Source organism: Centruroides vittatus, unplaced genomic scaffold, assembly GCF_030686945.1.
Source record: "Centruroides vittatus isolate TY-2023 unplaced genomic scaffold, ASM3068694v2 contig_950, whole genome shotgun sequence".
In the NCBI taxonomy this organism is placed as follows: domain Eukaryota; kingdom Metazoa; phylum Arthropoda; class Arachnida; order Scorpiones; family Buthidae; genus Centruroides; species Centruroides vittatus.
In genome coordinates, this window is record NW_027122629.1 from 400,628 (window position 1) to 418,257 (window position 17,630).

The window sequence follows — 17,630 nt, forward strand, 5'->3', positions numbered from 1 at the left end:
GAATTATTTTTAATAAAATATATATGTATATATATAAATTTTGAATTTAAATTATTTACATATAGAAATTTTTCAATGGGAATCACATGAAAAATATATTAATTTGTAAAATATACTATAAAATAAATTTATCTAAAATAGAAAATTATGTATTATTATTTAATTTATACTTATATTAACAAATATAAATCAATTATAAAACTCAACTAATTATAATTTAATGTTTTATAACTGTAATGTTACTAAACACTTTAAATAATAAAAAGAAACTTACTTAATTTTTCATTACACTGAATTAAAGCTAATATATTATAAATCAACAAAATATAAATGGTTAAATATTTATTTCCTAACATTCTAATTAAATGTATATTCCTCTTTTGGATCTGAAGCATTGAAACTTCAAAAAATATTGAAAACACCTTTAATGATTACGTATTTATATAAGTTTGAAAAAATAAATATGCCTAATTCTATTTTTATACAATTTTCATTTAACACGGTCCAGAAAAAAATTCTGTTCTCTTTGTACATGATTTATTTTGATCTAACAGGTTTCAATAAATTGCCTTTTTAAAAGTTTCCATTTTATTTAAATTTTAAAAAAAAATACTTATACTTTATTTTCTAGAAAATTGCCCTTTTTTGAAAGATATTCTTAGGAATTTGCATTTAATACTGCTATACGTGATCGAGTAAATTTTAAGATTTGACTATTTTTTGTGACTTATTTGAATGCGCGTAATGATCATCAGTCTTTCGTTCCAATTTTATTCTTCAATTGAAGCAGTCCAAAAAATTTAATTCAAAGTTAGCTGATTTGTTTCTATGACTGCATTTTTTTTCAAATTTTTTTCAATACAGAATAGTTTTGTATGCCCTTTACTGTTAAATGCTAAAGATTTTAGTTGAAAGTCAAGAAAAAAATTAAATTAAAATTAATTTGTGTGAATAATATAAATTCGTTAAATTTTATTGATAATTAAGTTAATAAATTAGAAGACGGATAATTGTAACTAAAATTCAAATATTTTGATTAAACATATTGGTTAATGTTACCTATGGTTCCAAAATAGTGGATCATCTCTGATTCCAGCAAATAGAAGAAAGGAAACAGTGGGGACGCACGTTCTAAGTAACCTAACCTATTCTAATAATTTTGTTGGTAATAATTATGGTAATTTATTAGAATAGGTTAGGTTAGGTTAGAACGTGCGTCCCACTGTTTCCTTTCTTCTGTTTGCTGGAATCAGAGACAAGCCGCCATTTTGAAACCATAGGTAACGTTAACCAACATATCATATCATATTAATTGATTATTGTATTACTTTTACTGGTTTTTAAAATCCAGAACAAATTTTTCCATATTTCCATACAGATAATATCTTTTGTACACAGCTTTTTAGAAACATATCTACAGTGTATAAACAGAATTGGGCTTATAAGAAATTTTTTCTGTGATATTTTTAAAAAAATTAGTACTCCTGAATATTAAGATGTTTTTATAATATGTTTTTAATCACAAATGCTAATATTTTCTCATTAAAAAAAAAATGAATCTTTAAAATGTATTTTAGTGAAGTTTGTTTATTTAGATAAAAATAACAAAATTAATAAAATTAAATAAACAAAACAAAACAAAACATAAACACTTCTATTACTAAATTTCTTATTTATTCAATTTTTAATTTTATATAAATACTTTAAAAATGGAAGAACAAGACAATATATTCCATTTTTAAAGTACCTATAGTAATTTTTGAGGAGTTTTATTTTTTAAACATTGTTTATATTTTTCAAAATTAAAATATTACTTCTACAAACTAAAGTTTAATAATTAGAATATTTTCCTACCAGAATATGAATCTAGTAAATGAGGAAAATGAGTTGGTAAGGTCCCAAGTCGAGAATTTAATCCAGGATTAAGCAAAGTACCATTTTCAGTGGATGGAGCTATAGATGCAACAGAAGGAAATATAGGATAGATAGCAGGACTGACACCATATCTACTGTATCCTAAAAATATAAGGATTTTGCAATTAAATATATTTAAAATAATAAATATTAATTTATAATTTTATTTATTTCAATATAAATTTTTCAAATACATTAATTTAAATAAATCTTATCTAATATTGAAATCCAATAAAGTTAATAATGAAGCAGACTAATAGATTTAAAAAAAAAAACTTTGTTATAAATAATTAATAAATCTTTTGTGAAAAATTTGTTTAATCTTCCTGAAAAATTATTACACCATCAATTTAATATTAAATCATAAATTTATCAAGTGTCTATTGTAAATTCTAATACAGTTTATAAATATGAATAATATATTTAATATATAAATTTGATAAATTAAAGATTGAATTAAATGAATTATCATACAGCATAATATTAAGGAATTTCCATATATGAATTTTTATAGATTATCTTTAAACTTAATTCATATAAAAAACGTAAAAAAATTTTTTCAAAATACAGTAGAACCCCAATTATTTGAGCGGTTAATGTTACCTATGGTAGCAAACATGGCGGCTTGTCTCTGAAACAGTGGAGACGCACATACTAACCTAACCTATTCTAATAAATTACCATAATTATTGCCAACCAAATTATTAGAATAGGGATAATTTATTAGAATAGGTTAGGTTAGGTTAGTACGTGTGTCCCCACTGTTTCAGAGACGAGCTGCCATGTTCGCTACCATAGGTAACATTAACCATTTGAGCTAATATGTACTGGTGCTACCTCAGATAACCAAAAACTCTGATAAAACAGACAATCGTGGTCATTTCAGATTAAAAATTACAAATATGAAAGATTTATATGGTACATCACTTCAAATCTCTTTTTATGTCTTAGTGAATTTAATCATATGTAAGAACAATTTTTCATTATTTATTGTACAGCTGATACAGTACATACAATAGTTTTAGGTAAAGCTGATTTGTCTCATATTTATATTAAATGATAAAAGGTAACAGAAACAAATCATTTTGTAATATATGATAGCATTTTAAACTTTTTTTATGAATTACAGTATAAAATAGTAGTATATTTATTTACGAAACTTGAGTTGATAGGGGCTTGGATAAAAATAAAGGTTCTACTGTATATTTGATTATTATAAAGAAAAATGTTTACAAGTAATGTATACCACACATCTATTTATGAAGTTCTTTTTAACTTTACACATTAATGTTAATTACTAATAACTAATAACAACATCTTAACAGGAAAAAAACTTTTAATTTTAAAATAAAGAATGGAAAAAATATTACATTTACCTTTAAATTTCATACATCAATAATTAATTTACATTTAAACTAACTGTACTTCTATGTTTTTAAATTAAGTAAATTTTATGAAATTATCAGATTTTCCTATTATAGAATCTATTATTGTAGCGTATGAATAAATCATAAGAATTCTTTATAATAAATAATTTTAATTAAGTAATTTCTATACATAAATTACAAAGTTTTCTTATTTTTGTCACAAATTTTCCATTATATACAATTACAATATAAATTAAATATCAGGTATGTCTCCAAAGTCAAGAAGTAAAATATTCTATTATACTATTTTATTATTTTAATAAATATTCAATTAAAACTTTAAATTTTAATTTTTTTTTGATACATTTTTAAAATGTATAATGTCCTCTGTAACAACGATCGGCAACCGGTGGTCCGCGAAAAAATTTGGGTGGTCCGTGGAAAAATTTGGACATTGTTCAACTGAAGGTTACGCGAAACATTACAAAAGAAATGAAAAAAGGTTAGTTGCTTTTTTTCACTCTTTGGGGGTTTTTATTTGAATTTGAAACCAAATACAAAGTGCTGTTATCAATAAATAATGAACAATAAACAATATATTGTGATTGCGATTGTCGTCCTGCGTGGAAAAGCGCTAAGAATCCATAAACTTATTTCAAACATGCAGTAACGAACTTCAGGCTTGCATTAATTTGTTATAATTAAACACGCGAGTTTCATATTAATATAGTAAAATTAAACTTTTATGATCATTATTATACTACAGACTTTGTATCGTTTAAAAAAATTCACGATAGTGGTCCGCGGGATTCAAAATTGTGAGTGTCTGTGAGGTCAGAAAGGTTGCCGACCACTGCTCTATAATATTTAAGTTTCTATTTTTAAACAAATATAAACTATTACTTGAATAATCTAATGCATATTTTTTTAAAATAAATGTAATATAAACTATATTAAGTAAAAATATATATTTAAAACAAAAATAAAATGTAATAATAATAATAATAATAGTTTTGAATATTTCTATAACAATAATATTACATATAGAACAAACAGAAAAATTATTGATAAATTTGATGCATCTTTCACTGAACTTTCAGTTCACGACATGTTTGACAACTAACACACCCATTTTGAGAAGTTCACCTTTTTACCTCAAATCTCTTAAGATTATTCATTTATCTGCATAAATCAATAAAACTTTTTGTAATATTAACATAATATTTAAAATGACATATGTTGTATAGATTGTATAGATGTATAAAAGTTTTAATAATCATAAATGTATTAAAATATTTTTATACAGAATTATTAAATATAGAAAATTTCTAAAATCTCAGTTGCTTTGCTTTTATTACCAGTACTCGTCATTAAACTTTATTATTTAATATTTACAATCGGTTATTTTAATAAATCTAAAACTCTTCATCATCACTTACACATTAATTTTCTAATAAGACAAATTATTGAAAGTAAGATGATGCATTTAAAATTATTCAGACATTGTTTACAGAGCTTACACGAACAATTTATTATTAGTAGGTAATTAGTACAAATACCTTAACAGTTATGTAAAGGAGAGCAAATGATACTAAACAATTGTTTAATGTAAATTTTATGGTAAAATTACAGCTTTGTATTTTATAATCTACTATTTAATTCAACTATATTAAATTTATTTTCAATTTTCTGTATTAATAATACATTCTTAATAAAAATATCAGATTTTACGAGACTAATTCAATTATCTTTAAATAATTCCTTTTATTCTTTTTCGAATATATGTTTTATTCTATTTCTACTGGAAATCATGTATACAGTATATAATTTGTCAATTACAAATCTTTATATCATTTATTTAAAAATAAATGCATTAAAAAGAAACATAGGTATATTATATTTTTCTAATATTCTAATGCTGTATATAAATTAACATAGTAATTCTGACTAAAAGTCACTTACAGAAGTATTATCTATTGTACACTCTTAACAAATACTTAATTCAAAATTTTTTAATCAGATCTTACAAGATACATGCTAATTATGTTTTTGTATAATGCAGAATAATCTAAACTGATATGAAATTTCCATAAATAGCTTTAAAATAATAAAAATTAAAAAATATTAATTCTTTCTTTACAATCTTAGCAATCAATTAATGTTTTAATATGTTTTGATTAAAACTTATTTCTGCGGAAATAAGAAAGTAAATGTAATATTCTCGGTATTTTACTATTACGTGAATGAAAAAAATGAAATATAAAATATTTTAATCTAGAACAAAAATATTTATTTAAAATCAATTACATAAATCATAACAATTAAAATTCATTAAATAAAAATAATCATATTTTGAAAATTTGATAAGCTCTACTCCCTGTTCCTAATAAGTATCTTTATATTTTTCATTTTTGATAAGAAAATCGTGATAAAAATGATGATTTTTTCAAATTATTTTTCATTAAACTATGTTAAAAAAGCATATGCATTTTAAACAAACTCTTCATTTATTCAATGATATATTTAAAAAAAATTCATTCAAAATACTATTATAATAATAATAAAAATGAAAATTAATTCACAAATTAATGTGAAAACTATATACAGTTAATCATTACACTAATTAATGTCAAGTTAAGATTTATTTGAAATAAAATAAATTCTAATATTCATGCAAATAAATTATATTAAATATAATTAATGTCATATTATCTAAATAATTTCTCATCTTCCTTCAAAGATACAAATATAATATTTATAAATTATCTGCAATATGCAGTTAATATAAATTAATTTTATTTTATACTACAAATTCGTTTATTAATTATTCTCGTATAAAATACGCGAATTAAAATTATCTAATTAGTAAATACTAACGAAAAATTTACCTTCTGGTGGTGGTGTAGGAGGCCAGAACTGTCGAATATTTCCTGTTGGTGATCGAAAAGGTGAACTAGGTGGTGCAGGTAGTGATCCTGCATACATTCCACCAAGAAAGGGACAAGTAGAAGCTTTGGAAACAAAATACAATTAATAAAAATATTTATATTCTAGAAAATCAATTATACATTACCTCTATAAATAAATACACTTACAATACAATTTATAATAAATAAATAATGATATATAATAAAAGTTTGTTTAACATAAAATTAATTAAGATAAATTGTATTTGTCAATTTCAAATTTATATGAATACACAATTTTTATATAAATAAATAAAACAAGTATGTTTATTTCTCTCATTACATAATTCAGATTAAAAATGCTTAGTTTCTTAAACATAAAGAAAGATAGATTTTAAATATAATAATAATAATAGTGATGATGATGATGATGATGATGAAATTAACATTATATAAATACTAGTGTAATAATTACTATTTCTGAAAATATTAATGAAAATTAAATTTATAAGTTAAAAAACACAAAAAATTGTTAGTAAAACGTAAAGGCTTATATAAAACGAGATAATATATTTAAAATAATTACTAGTACATATTAATCAAATTTTAAATATTGATATACAGTAAAACCTCTTTAAAATGACCATCTCGGTCATCTTGAGGGGTGGTCTTGTCAAAGGGAATGATAAAAGTACAAGGTATAATGGATGGTATACTGTAAATATTACTATGTATAGTAGTACTATATAGTGATATATTTAATATTCTAGTGTAACACTATACAGGCTACTTCATAGGTAATAAAGCAAAGGTTATTTAAAGAATGCTATGTATTGATTAACACTACATTACAAGAAAATTTATTTATTAATACATCACATATAATTCTGTGTACTATACGAAAATGTAATGCATATAAGACTGTAAGCATTACAAATGTTTGATTTAATATAACCTGAAATGGGTATTTGCTTTCTCTGTTGTAACTTTTTTGATAAGATGATGCATTCGGTATTTCTTCTCTGTCTAATTGAACAGATTCCAAAAATCACTCAAATCCCACCTAAATTTGTTGTCATCAGTTATCATTTTATCTATCTCTGTTAATAAACAGATTAAATTCATTGACTTTTGCTTTATTATTTAGTTTAGTAAGAATAAACAGAATATAAGAAAAAGCCTAGAGTAACTTGTTAAGATTGTTAACAGCAAATTATGTGTATACATTCTCCACAATAAGAGAAAATGAAAACATTAAAGTTGAAAAAAAAAATTTGAGACAAAACTTTTACACCTAACATCCACAACCTTGTATATTGTACCTGTCCATGGTTTAGATTTCATCTAACTATCCAGGATGATGAATCTAGTTGCCTCAAAATAAGTATTTTACACACAGGGATTATGAATCCAAATGGTCATTGGTCAGGTAAAAGGGTGGTGAGCATGTAAAGAAGGCTAAAAACAATGAGTCCTACAAAATAAAAATTATGTTTCAAGAATATCTAGTCATATAAAGAAGCAATCGCCTAGAGAGGTTTTACCGTATTAACATTAAATTCATCATTATAATATAGCATTTTTTTTTATAAATGCTTTAAATAATATATTCAACACCTTTAAAAAAATTAAAGTATAAATTATAAATATAATTAGATCGTTTATTTAAATTAAAGATATTCAATTATAAGAATTTTCAGTTAAAACAAACATTAATATTGTGATATACATAATATACATCAACTTAACAATATTTATATTTTTATTTTTAATAAACTTATTAAGAGTAAACTTGAACCATTTAAAAATAGAGACAATCTGAAACATTTTTCCTACAAAGTATCCACAAATTTATTTTAATAATCTTAAAATTTAGTTTTGATTATAATGCTAAACAAATATTCGGCATATAAATATAAACTAAAAGTTATGAAATAAAATAAATTATTATTGTTATTATTTCAATTTAGCAAAATAAATTGCTGTAAAACATATATGCATTACCTTAATTAAAGCACAGATTGCTTTTATATAAAAACCAATTACTAATAGGGAAAAAAAAACATTATTAAATCTATCTATCTACTTTTTAAAAATTCGAGATAAAAATTGAATTAAACAAAAGAAATGCATACAAGTACTTATTACTTTTTATAAGAAATTTTGTCTAATAAAATCGCATTAATAAAATAAGTTTATTGCTTTTCTTTTAAATAAATGATCTTAACTTTTCTATATAACTTGTCATCTTAAACAGTTATATTTCCTACGAATAAAATGATTTTACTACTATAATAAACAAAAATTGTATTTATAGCATTTAAATCTCTTAAATGCGCATAAAAATTTTTATTAAATCTATTTTGTTATACAGCTTTACTATCGACAAAATTAAAATTTAATTTTTAATGTACTTTTCCTAAAAATAATATTTTAATAAATTTCCGAGTATTGGCGAAATAACATTTTAACGAATCTCTTAAAATATCAAAGTCTTCTTTTACAAGATATTAATTTTACATGACTTTTGCATTTTATAATATAGAAAATACATTAAACAAAAAAAAAATTTAATAAATAAAGTAAAATAAGATAAAATAATTTGAATATTTATTTTATATTTAAAAAAACAAACAAAATGTATCTTTAAAAATCAAATCTTCTTTATTTCAATATAATTTATTCTTATATTAATATTAATCATATATCATAATTAGTTCGGTATATATCATTAATAAGATTTTTAAAAATTACAGTTTTATTATGTATCATTTTAAAATGATTCCACTTCTAAAAGATAAAAAGTATTAATAAAAATATCAAGAAAAAATAAATTTTTAAACAGATTAAATATTTTCTTTAAACTTTAAATATGTATACATTTTCATTCATGTAAGTTCTTACTACTATTAATGTAATATTTAGTTTTTAAATTTGTTTTTATATTTTGCTACTGTAATAAAAGAAAGTAATAGACAGGATTATAAATAATGTATATAAGTAAAAGTCTACAAAGATTAATATTGCAAATATACACATTTAGTTAAGTGTAGCCTAAATAGTTTTTATTTTATTCGTACATCAAATTATTTTGAATTTATATTCTATTAAAAAAAATATTCATTTTGACATAAATAATTTATTTCACATAATGTAATTTTATAGGAAATACAATTTTAAATATATTTGTATATAAACTGCGTTAATTAAAAATATTTTCGACTTTCGATACTAAAAAAGAAAAATCAAATATACTTTAGATCTTCGTAACGTCTAAAATATAGAAAAATTATAAACTCGTATCTATTTATTATTATCGAAGTGATGCCGTATGTTTATTTTTATATTCATTTATTTAATTAGTTTTTGAAAAATGTTCTAAAATATAAATTATACATTTAAAAATTTTAGGTTACGTAGTTTATATCTCGTAAATCTGGTTTATATTTTATTCTAAGAAAATTATTAGAAAGTCAAATGACTTTCTAATAATTTATCATCATTTCATTTAAATTTGAGAAGCTAATTATATAATTATTATATAAATGATAAAACAGAGTAGAAAATAAAATAGAAAATTGTATATTTCTAATTTTAATTTATATAAATTGATATTAACAGATCTATGTTAGCAAAATTTCATTGAAATAAAATGTTTATATATGATAAAACAATATATAAAGTTCTCAATGTTTTATAAAATTAATTTTCCATTAAAAATAACTTTAAACATAAATCCTAAAGTGCTATTTCAATCAAATCTCAAATAGCATTCTAGATTTTAATATAATCTAATAAATTCATTGAATTTCTATTAAACTAATTTTTTCTATACTTCTAACAGACCACTTTTTTAAAATAAGTACTGTACTATTTTTTTCTAAAGACTAAAGATTCTGTTTGTTCATCTTTACACTAAATGTTAAATATGTGTTTCTATAGACTAGATTTCAACAATGTTTTAGAAACATTATAAATCATTCTACTGCATCAATGAATATTTATATCATTTCATATTTTTCCTATATTATCACAATCATTTTCCTTCGTTTTTTTCATTATATATTACTAATTTCCTCTATATTCTACTAATGTATTTTTCTTCAAAAAGCCGAGAAAGTATAACGAAAATTGTATTAAGTGCAACTACGTTTACAACGAGAACTGCAATGTTTGCACCACTTCCGGTAACACGAACGATTTAGTACAGGCGTACACTTTTTGTAAAGGTACAAGTCGAAAGAATAAAACTATATAAAAAGTTCTATAAGGTTTTGTTAAAAGCAATGCAGAAAATATCTCCTAAGTGTAATATTATCAGTCATAATTTACAAAAATAACTTAATTTAGCACTGGTATTATAGTTGTTAAAATGGACTGTAATACATCATTTGTCATCAATGAATCATATCATAATTAATAAGCGCGGCAATACTATTGTTTCTTAACATACAACATTTAACTCGTGTATGTTAAATATTATAATAATTACATCTGTAGAATAACTTTCCTAAGTTGTTTACATTACATATTTTTAGTAAATAATTAAAAAATAATAATATATTATTCAACAGGAAAGCGAAAACAAAACTCTTACATTTAAAAAATAAATAAATAAATAAATAAATAAATACAGAAACCATTTCACCATATAAATTTAACATTTTAATACCAAGAAAGCAATTTAAACAGGTTTCCGATCTATAAATTGCTAACTCAAATTCGTTATAATTTAATAACAAAAACAAGAAGTGTGAACAACTGTATTAATAGCCGAACGGGGAGGAAAACAAGGAAAAAAATTATTAAAATTTCTATATCCTTGTTGTTCTGTTAATCCGATAAAACAACAATTCCGGGCGAGAAAAATGAAAACCGAAAAACGTGATATTCAATAATTGATTTAAATCTTAACATTAAAAACGTATCAAAAGTATTAAGAATTAAAGTGGAGGGGGGGAATCTATCTTTGTATACGCTTAATTATATATTTATAAAGTTCAAAATAAGTCATCTGCACGGAAAATTGAATAATCTAGTATAAGGAATCTCGAGTTAGATAAGCATACTAAAAAATACAATCATTTTAGAAGCTGTAGAAATATCGTGATGCATTAGTACATAACATTATGGACCATTGACTGTAAGAATGGAAGTGCGTAAGGATCAAGTATCGTTTATCGATATGCTCGACTAGTTAAAAGTTTCCATCCGCCACAAAACGTGAAAAACTTTTTTTATTATTATTATTTCTGTCTAAGGAACGTTAATGTTCCCGCCATACTGTTTTTCGATTTATATAAGCTAATACTCGATTTATATTTTCTAAGAATAAAAGAAAAGAAAAAAAGAAGAAATTATATTAGAGTGTAACATGGAGGAAGTACTTTGCCTTAATTTCGTTCTAGATGAAAAAAAGCCGTACAGTAGTAAAGTAACCTAATTTCTATGGCAAATGAAGATAAGCGAACCTGTTCAAATATCTGCTATGTTCACTTTTAAAAATTCAAGATATAAGAATGTGTTTTTACAAGACTTTCCTTTTAGTTTCCCAATTCCATCAGTTTATTAAGTCTAGTAAACACAAATAGGTATAAAAAGTTAGAAATTCGTCGTGTTTTACTGGATTAATTTTCGGTTAAAATCCCGTGTCAAAATGGAGTCCTACTAAATCATTTTCTTACGGATCGCCATTATCTATAATACTGTACAAAACGGCGACGACAAATACAAATACGCTAATTATGTTTTTTCGAGAATCCGTGTGTTTTACAATCATTAATTTATAATGATTCTAAAACACATTTTTATCTTTATATTATTCGACAATTTAATTGCCCTCGGGGTGATAACACACGAATGATTCTTGAAATAATATTTATTTAGGAATTTAATTAGTTAATGTGGATAAATATAAGAAGTATTTATAGTAGGTAGAGTAGATGTTTATATAACAAAAACAGTAAAGAGAATTTAATTTTTTATGTATATATATATATTAAACTATTAGGAAATCCATATTTTATTGAGAATTAAGAAAAAGTATGATATACATTTTATAATTTTGAAAATAACAGTTTAAAACTGGAGAAAGACAATTACTGACTTAGACAATTCATAAATTAAAACAAAATGTAATTCTTACAATAAGCGTAACGATATAGAAAAATTCAAATTATATATCTTAAAACTAATTTAAATAAAGCTATAAACAATATTATAAATAGTATTGATTTATTCCTAAGGAAAATAAATTAAAAAATACTTAAGAAATTACACCATATTACAACACAAGTTACTAGTGTATTTTCAGGCAAAATATCTTAAAATTATGGATAGAGTTAAGGAAATTACAGTGTTAGAGTTGTGGGGGGTAGAGCCTAATAGCTATTTTTTATGTAGAATGCATTATATGTAGGCTATATAAAAAGATTTTACAAAAAATAATAATAAAAAAATTATACTCGAATATAAAGATAAATGGGAGAAATAGAGTAATATATATTTTAAAAATGTTCAATTATTAAGACGTCACGATTTTTGCAAAATTTTTATTAATCGAATTCGTGGTCTGACCTGGAACAGAACTAAGAACGGGGAGAGACTGTAGGAAAAGAGGGGGGAAAAGCTGATTATCATAAGGTGATAAATCCGTAGTTTGCTTGACAAGCTTCAAAAGTGAAGTTGATCAAAGAATGAATGTCAGTTTTAAAATGATCGATAACGCAGACATAAATTACAGAAATGATGTTAGTGGAATTTTCGTAAAAATAATAATAATATCCAATTTGGTTCGTCTCGGAATCGTAATAAATAATTACCGATTAAATGTTGTATTACATTTGTGCTAATTATATCAATTAAGAACGTGTGATCGAAATTTTATATAAGAAAATATTCAGAATGTAATCAATACAACTAGAAGTTTTTTTTTTTTTTTCGTATACTTTTAAAGATACGAAAATTGAATATACTTTAAAATGGTTTAAAATTTATTTATTTTTTTCAATTTATAGTTAATCGATAAGACGTCTGTACAATTTTATATACCAGTTTAAAGATTAAAAATTGGCGGATGAACGTATCAAAAACGAAGTTGGACGAAAGAAGAAGAAGAAGAAAAAAGAATAAAAATCTGGAAAACGTTCGAAGGAGATTTATCATCAATCCATAAAGTGTAATTCCGTTTTGTGTACGATTTAAAAGAGAAGTGATCAATTTTAAACAGTAAAAATATACAATCAAAGTTAGTCATGGTTGACAGATGGCATAAAATGAACTTTACTTCTACCAAGACGACTTATAGTAGTAAGTCAAATGGGGCCAAGAACAGTTCAGACTGGTTTGAACGTTGAGAGAAACCGGTTTATCCCCAGGCTCCAGGTTAGCAAGGTGACCTTGGGATGACTGTTTCCCTTAAGGTGACATAGTCTTACCTATGGGTTAGGGATGAGATGAACATAGAACACTGCAATCACTAAAGGCCAGCGGCCTCGGGTGGACTCTTGCCAACTTCTTCGGGCAAAATGTTTTATTTTCTCGGTAAACTTGGCTCGGTACCACCCACCCATCATTAATTGAACATCTAATATTGTTCGGAGGCAGCCGCGTAAAATGTGTTCCACGGCTTCCACTTAATAAAGTTCGTACGTGTATATTTTAAAGTCATTAATACAGATTAATTAATCCCTCTCTTTTGTAGAAACTTTTGAAACCTGTTCACCGTGAAAAAAACAGTAAAAAATCCATTAAAATAATTAAAATTTTCACACATTTCCCCCCCTTCTTCTTAAAATAATCATACCAGAGAACGCCAACTGCTTTATGAAGTTAGATTTTATCTTTTACTTTTGGTTTATGCGTTTTTACGCGCAATTTTAACTTATTGCAACGACTGCACCTCGGAGTACAATGATTCCGAGTATTTATTGAACCTGAAAACGTTTCTTTGGGGCGTAAGTGTGACCCACGAGTGCTTTAAAACTCCCGTACATGTCCTTCCATCCAAAGAAAATAGGGAAAAAATCGTGATCTAAAACAATTCCTATCAGGAAGTTTAAAACAAAATGGAAAGTAACAAAAAAAAAGGAGGAGGAAAAAATAAAAATTGAAAATTAAATTAAAAGAAATAAATAAAATAACCCTATTTATGTATTAACTGTAACTAAACTGTAAGACTACCCACGAAATCGAAGTCTAGAAACATTACTAAACAGAAAACTTTTCTCGAGTAATTTATATACTTTAAGTTAAATAAATGGTTCTATTGCCACAAAGAAGCTTTCTATTTAGTATGCAAGCTATAATATTATACGTTTGACAACCACAATCCAAAAAAAATTGACTGTGTTCGACGGCGTTTCGTGTAATGGAATCCTAACACACACAAAAAGAAAATTTCTAAAATAATTATAAAAATGGCGCAATCAATTATTCTGTTTAAATATTCTAAACAATAATAAGTACTGAAATTTATATTAAAGTATTTATTGCGTAATTAAAGGAATATCTAAGGAGAACTTTTCTAATTTGTAATTAGAAAAATTGTGTATACAATTTTTTTACTTTATATTTTTCTCCGATCGGACAGAATTTAAGGCGTGCTACACGCTGACAGCTTGTAACTCCTCTTATTGTAGACCCATCTGACGAAGAGAGTCTTTACCGATTGCCCTATGGGGTCATTGCTCTTGCGCGAGAGTCCGACCACTTCATCTAATGCTATGCGCGCTAGATGCTTCTATCGATGTAGTCGGTCCCATGTTATGAGTGCTGTTGAATAAATCACTGCCAAAAAGTCGTTCGGTGTTTACCTTAGTGTCGACACGACCTTTAAATAAGGAATTTTATTGCCTTATCAAACAAAAATTAACAGTCTTTAAAAAAAAAAAAAAAAAAAAATTGTGAATAGTCTGTAGAACTAGAAAGAGAAAATGGTAAAACAATTCGGGACGATGCACCAGCAATTAGACACACGTACGCGTAAGAAAGGTTGCTAAACACCAAAATCGTTTATCAATAAAGTCGAATGGGCATTAATTATAAACCAAACAGGACGAACGTGACCTGTAAAAGTAGAATGGAGTACTTGGAGAATCATCCTAGGATGTGACTGAGTTGCAGCTAGTGTGACAATCATCATCCTGGGATGTGTAACAGTAAAACAACGACTCGAAGACAAGACTACTTAAGCCACGATCGATCTCCATGTCCTTAACCCTACACTTTCGGGGAAGCTGTCGGGTAAAAAGCGGTCGATAAAAACTAGATGCTTTCTTTTCGTCACTAGTTTTGTTTAAAACAGATTCACAGCAATGGCAGTGTTGCATAGTTACCTTTAACAATTCTTTTTTTTTTTATTTCATCGTTCGGACAAGAAGATTTGTTTTTTTTTTCTGCAGGAAAAAACTCAATGTTTCGTGTTTCGTATCTGTATTGACATAGCGGCTGTTAGCAGCAATGGAGTTCTTTCGAGTCCATGTCGCCTTTCGTGTCAATATAAGTACGACACGAGTTTTACTGCAGCTTGCTTTCTAGCAACAATACAGGTATCTGAAACCTTTCTTAACTCGAATAAAATAACAAAATCTTCGAAAAGAATCAAGCAGAAGTTAAACAAGACGGTGGTAGATGCAGGGAACAAAATATTAATTCCAACGACACCGTTACGAAGTCCAAAATTTGTTTATATAAATTAATTTCTACTCCATAAAGTCTCCAAATTTCTATTTTTAAATTTCGACAATTATTATTATTATTATTATTATTATTATTATTGTAGCAAAATTAAACACAAGTCATAAATGATAAAAAGAAAAAAAGAAAGGTCAGTAACATCAGAGAACTATATATAGATACGAATAAATTGAATTAATTATAAGCATCTTCATTAGAAATCCTAGTTATTTATATATAATTCGCAAAAAGTATATTTGAAAATTTTCTAGTTATAACTTTTATAAGCATTAGAAAATGATTAAATTTTTGTAAAATTACATAAAGATTCTAATTAAGTTATGAAATATTCAAATGAAAAATTAATCTCTTGGAAATCTTCAATTAATGTCTACTAAAACTGCATTTTAAAACCGATCATGTAAATTTATTTTCAGACAAACTAAGCTCATAGGATTGACATTGGCCTAAATAACAATTATTTTAAATCTACATAACAGCGGACATTTATTAACTAAAAATGCATTACTAATACTGGTATGATCTAATTACTTTATCCCGTTATTGCTTTAGTGTATATTTACGTTAATAAATATAAAACCAATGAAAACCATCTTAAATATAATATACCAGAGTAATATCATTTTCATATTAAACTCTTCTATATGCGTTTTATGTATGTACATATATATATATATATATATATATAAAGTTCAAAAATTCGCTTTTCGGTTGGTGCTCTTTATCAATGTACTGTACGATGATTTAATACGATACAAATAATGTATCGCAAGAAAGGGTCCAAGTTGCAACATTAATAATGCATGAAGTAAAAATTTCATGCACGAAACATATTTCGCTTACGAATACATTATTCTTATTACTTTACATAGAGACTTATTTGCGTTTGATATAGAACAGTTTGTATTTCGATGTAAGGAGTTATAGATCAGAGCACGGAATGTGAAAAACCAAATGTTTAATAAAACTCCGAGCAAACCCCACGAACAATTAATTTTCGAATAAACAACGGTTAAATAGCGTGAAATTTGCTTAAAATATAATATATAAATGCAAATTGTTAAATTTGAATGAAATTAAAGACATTTATAGCCTACAGTTTAGCAGGATGCACGAGCAATCGTATAATGTAGAACACCTTCTGTTGAGACCTTAAAAGAACAGTTGATAGGTAAATCAGAGGTAAATCTGGATATGAATTTTCATCTACAGTATTTGAAAAACATGATGTATCGTTTTATTAGAATTATACGCAGTGTTTGAACTAGAGCAATTCGTTTTTAGATAAACAAAATGAAGAGTAGCGTACAATTTATTTTTTATACTAAATTCTGTAATAAAAAAAACACGTATAATATTAAAGACATCTGAATGAAATGTATGTACAGTACTTTCTATTATTACTACTTATACGAATTACTGTACAAATTAAATAAGTCATCATTTAAGATTTCGTAATATGAAAGCTTTGAAGAATCTTGATGAAGTTGGCAAGAAAAAAAGAAAATCTACGATACACACAAGTATTTTCTTTCCAATATGATGAAAAATTAAGATTATTGCGAATCATTAATCCAGAAAAATATTTTTTTTAGTGGATTTCTTAAAATTAATTTCTATTACACTTATTTTACCGGGGATTATAATATAAAGACTGAAATTTATTTTCCGGGACCTTACTTTTTATTAAATAAATAGTGCTTGTTCACGCGAAGAAGACACTAGAAAAGAATGCGATGACATCGAG

The 17,630-nt window shown here is 24.8% G+C and overlaps 1 protein-coding gene across 1 annotated transcript in view; it reads right to left on the minus strand.

Annotated features, from left to right (window-relative positions):
• Positions 1-17,630, minus strand: part of wge (winged eye) — a 162,202-nt gene that overhangs the window by 112,565 nt on the left and 32,007 nt on the right. Inside the window, 2 exon segments of the mRNA XM_067282285.1 lie at positions 1,855-2,016; positions 6,170-6,292. Coding sequence (XP_067138386.1) covers positions 1,855-2,016; positions 6,170-6,292 — 285 coding nt within the window.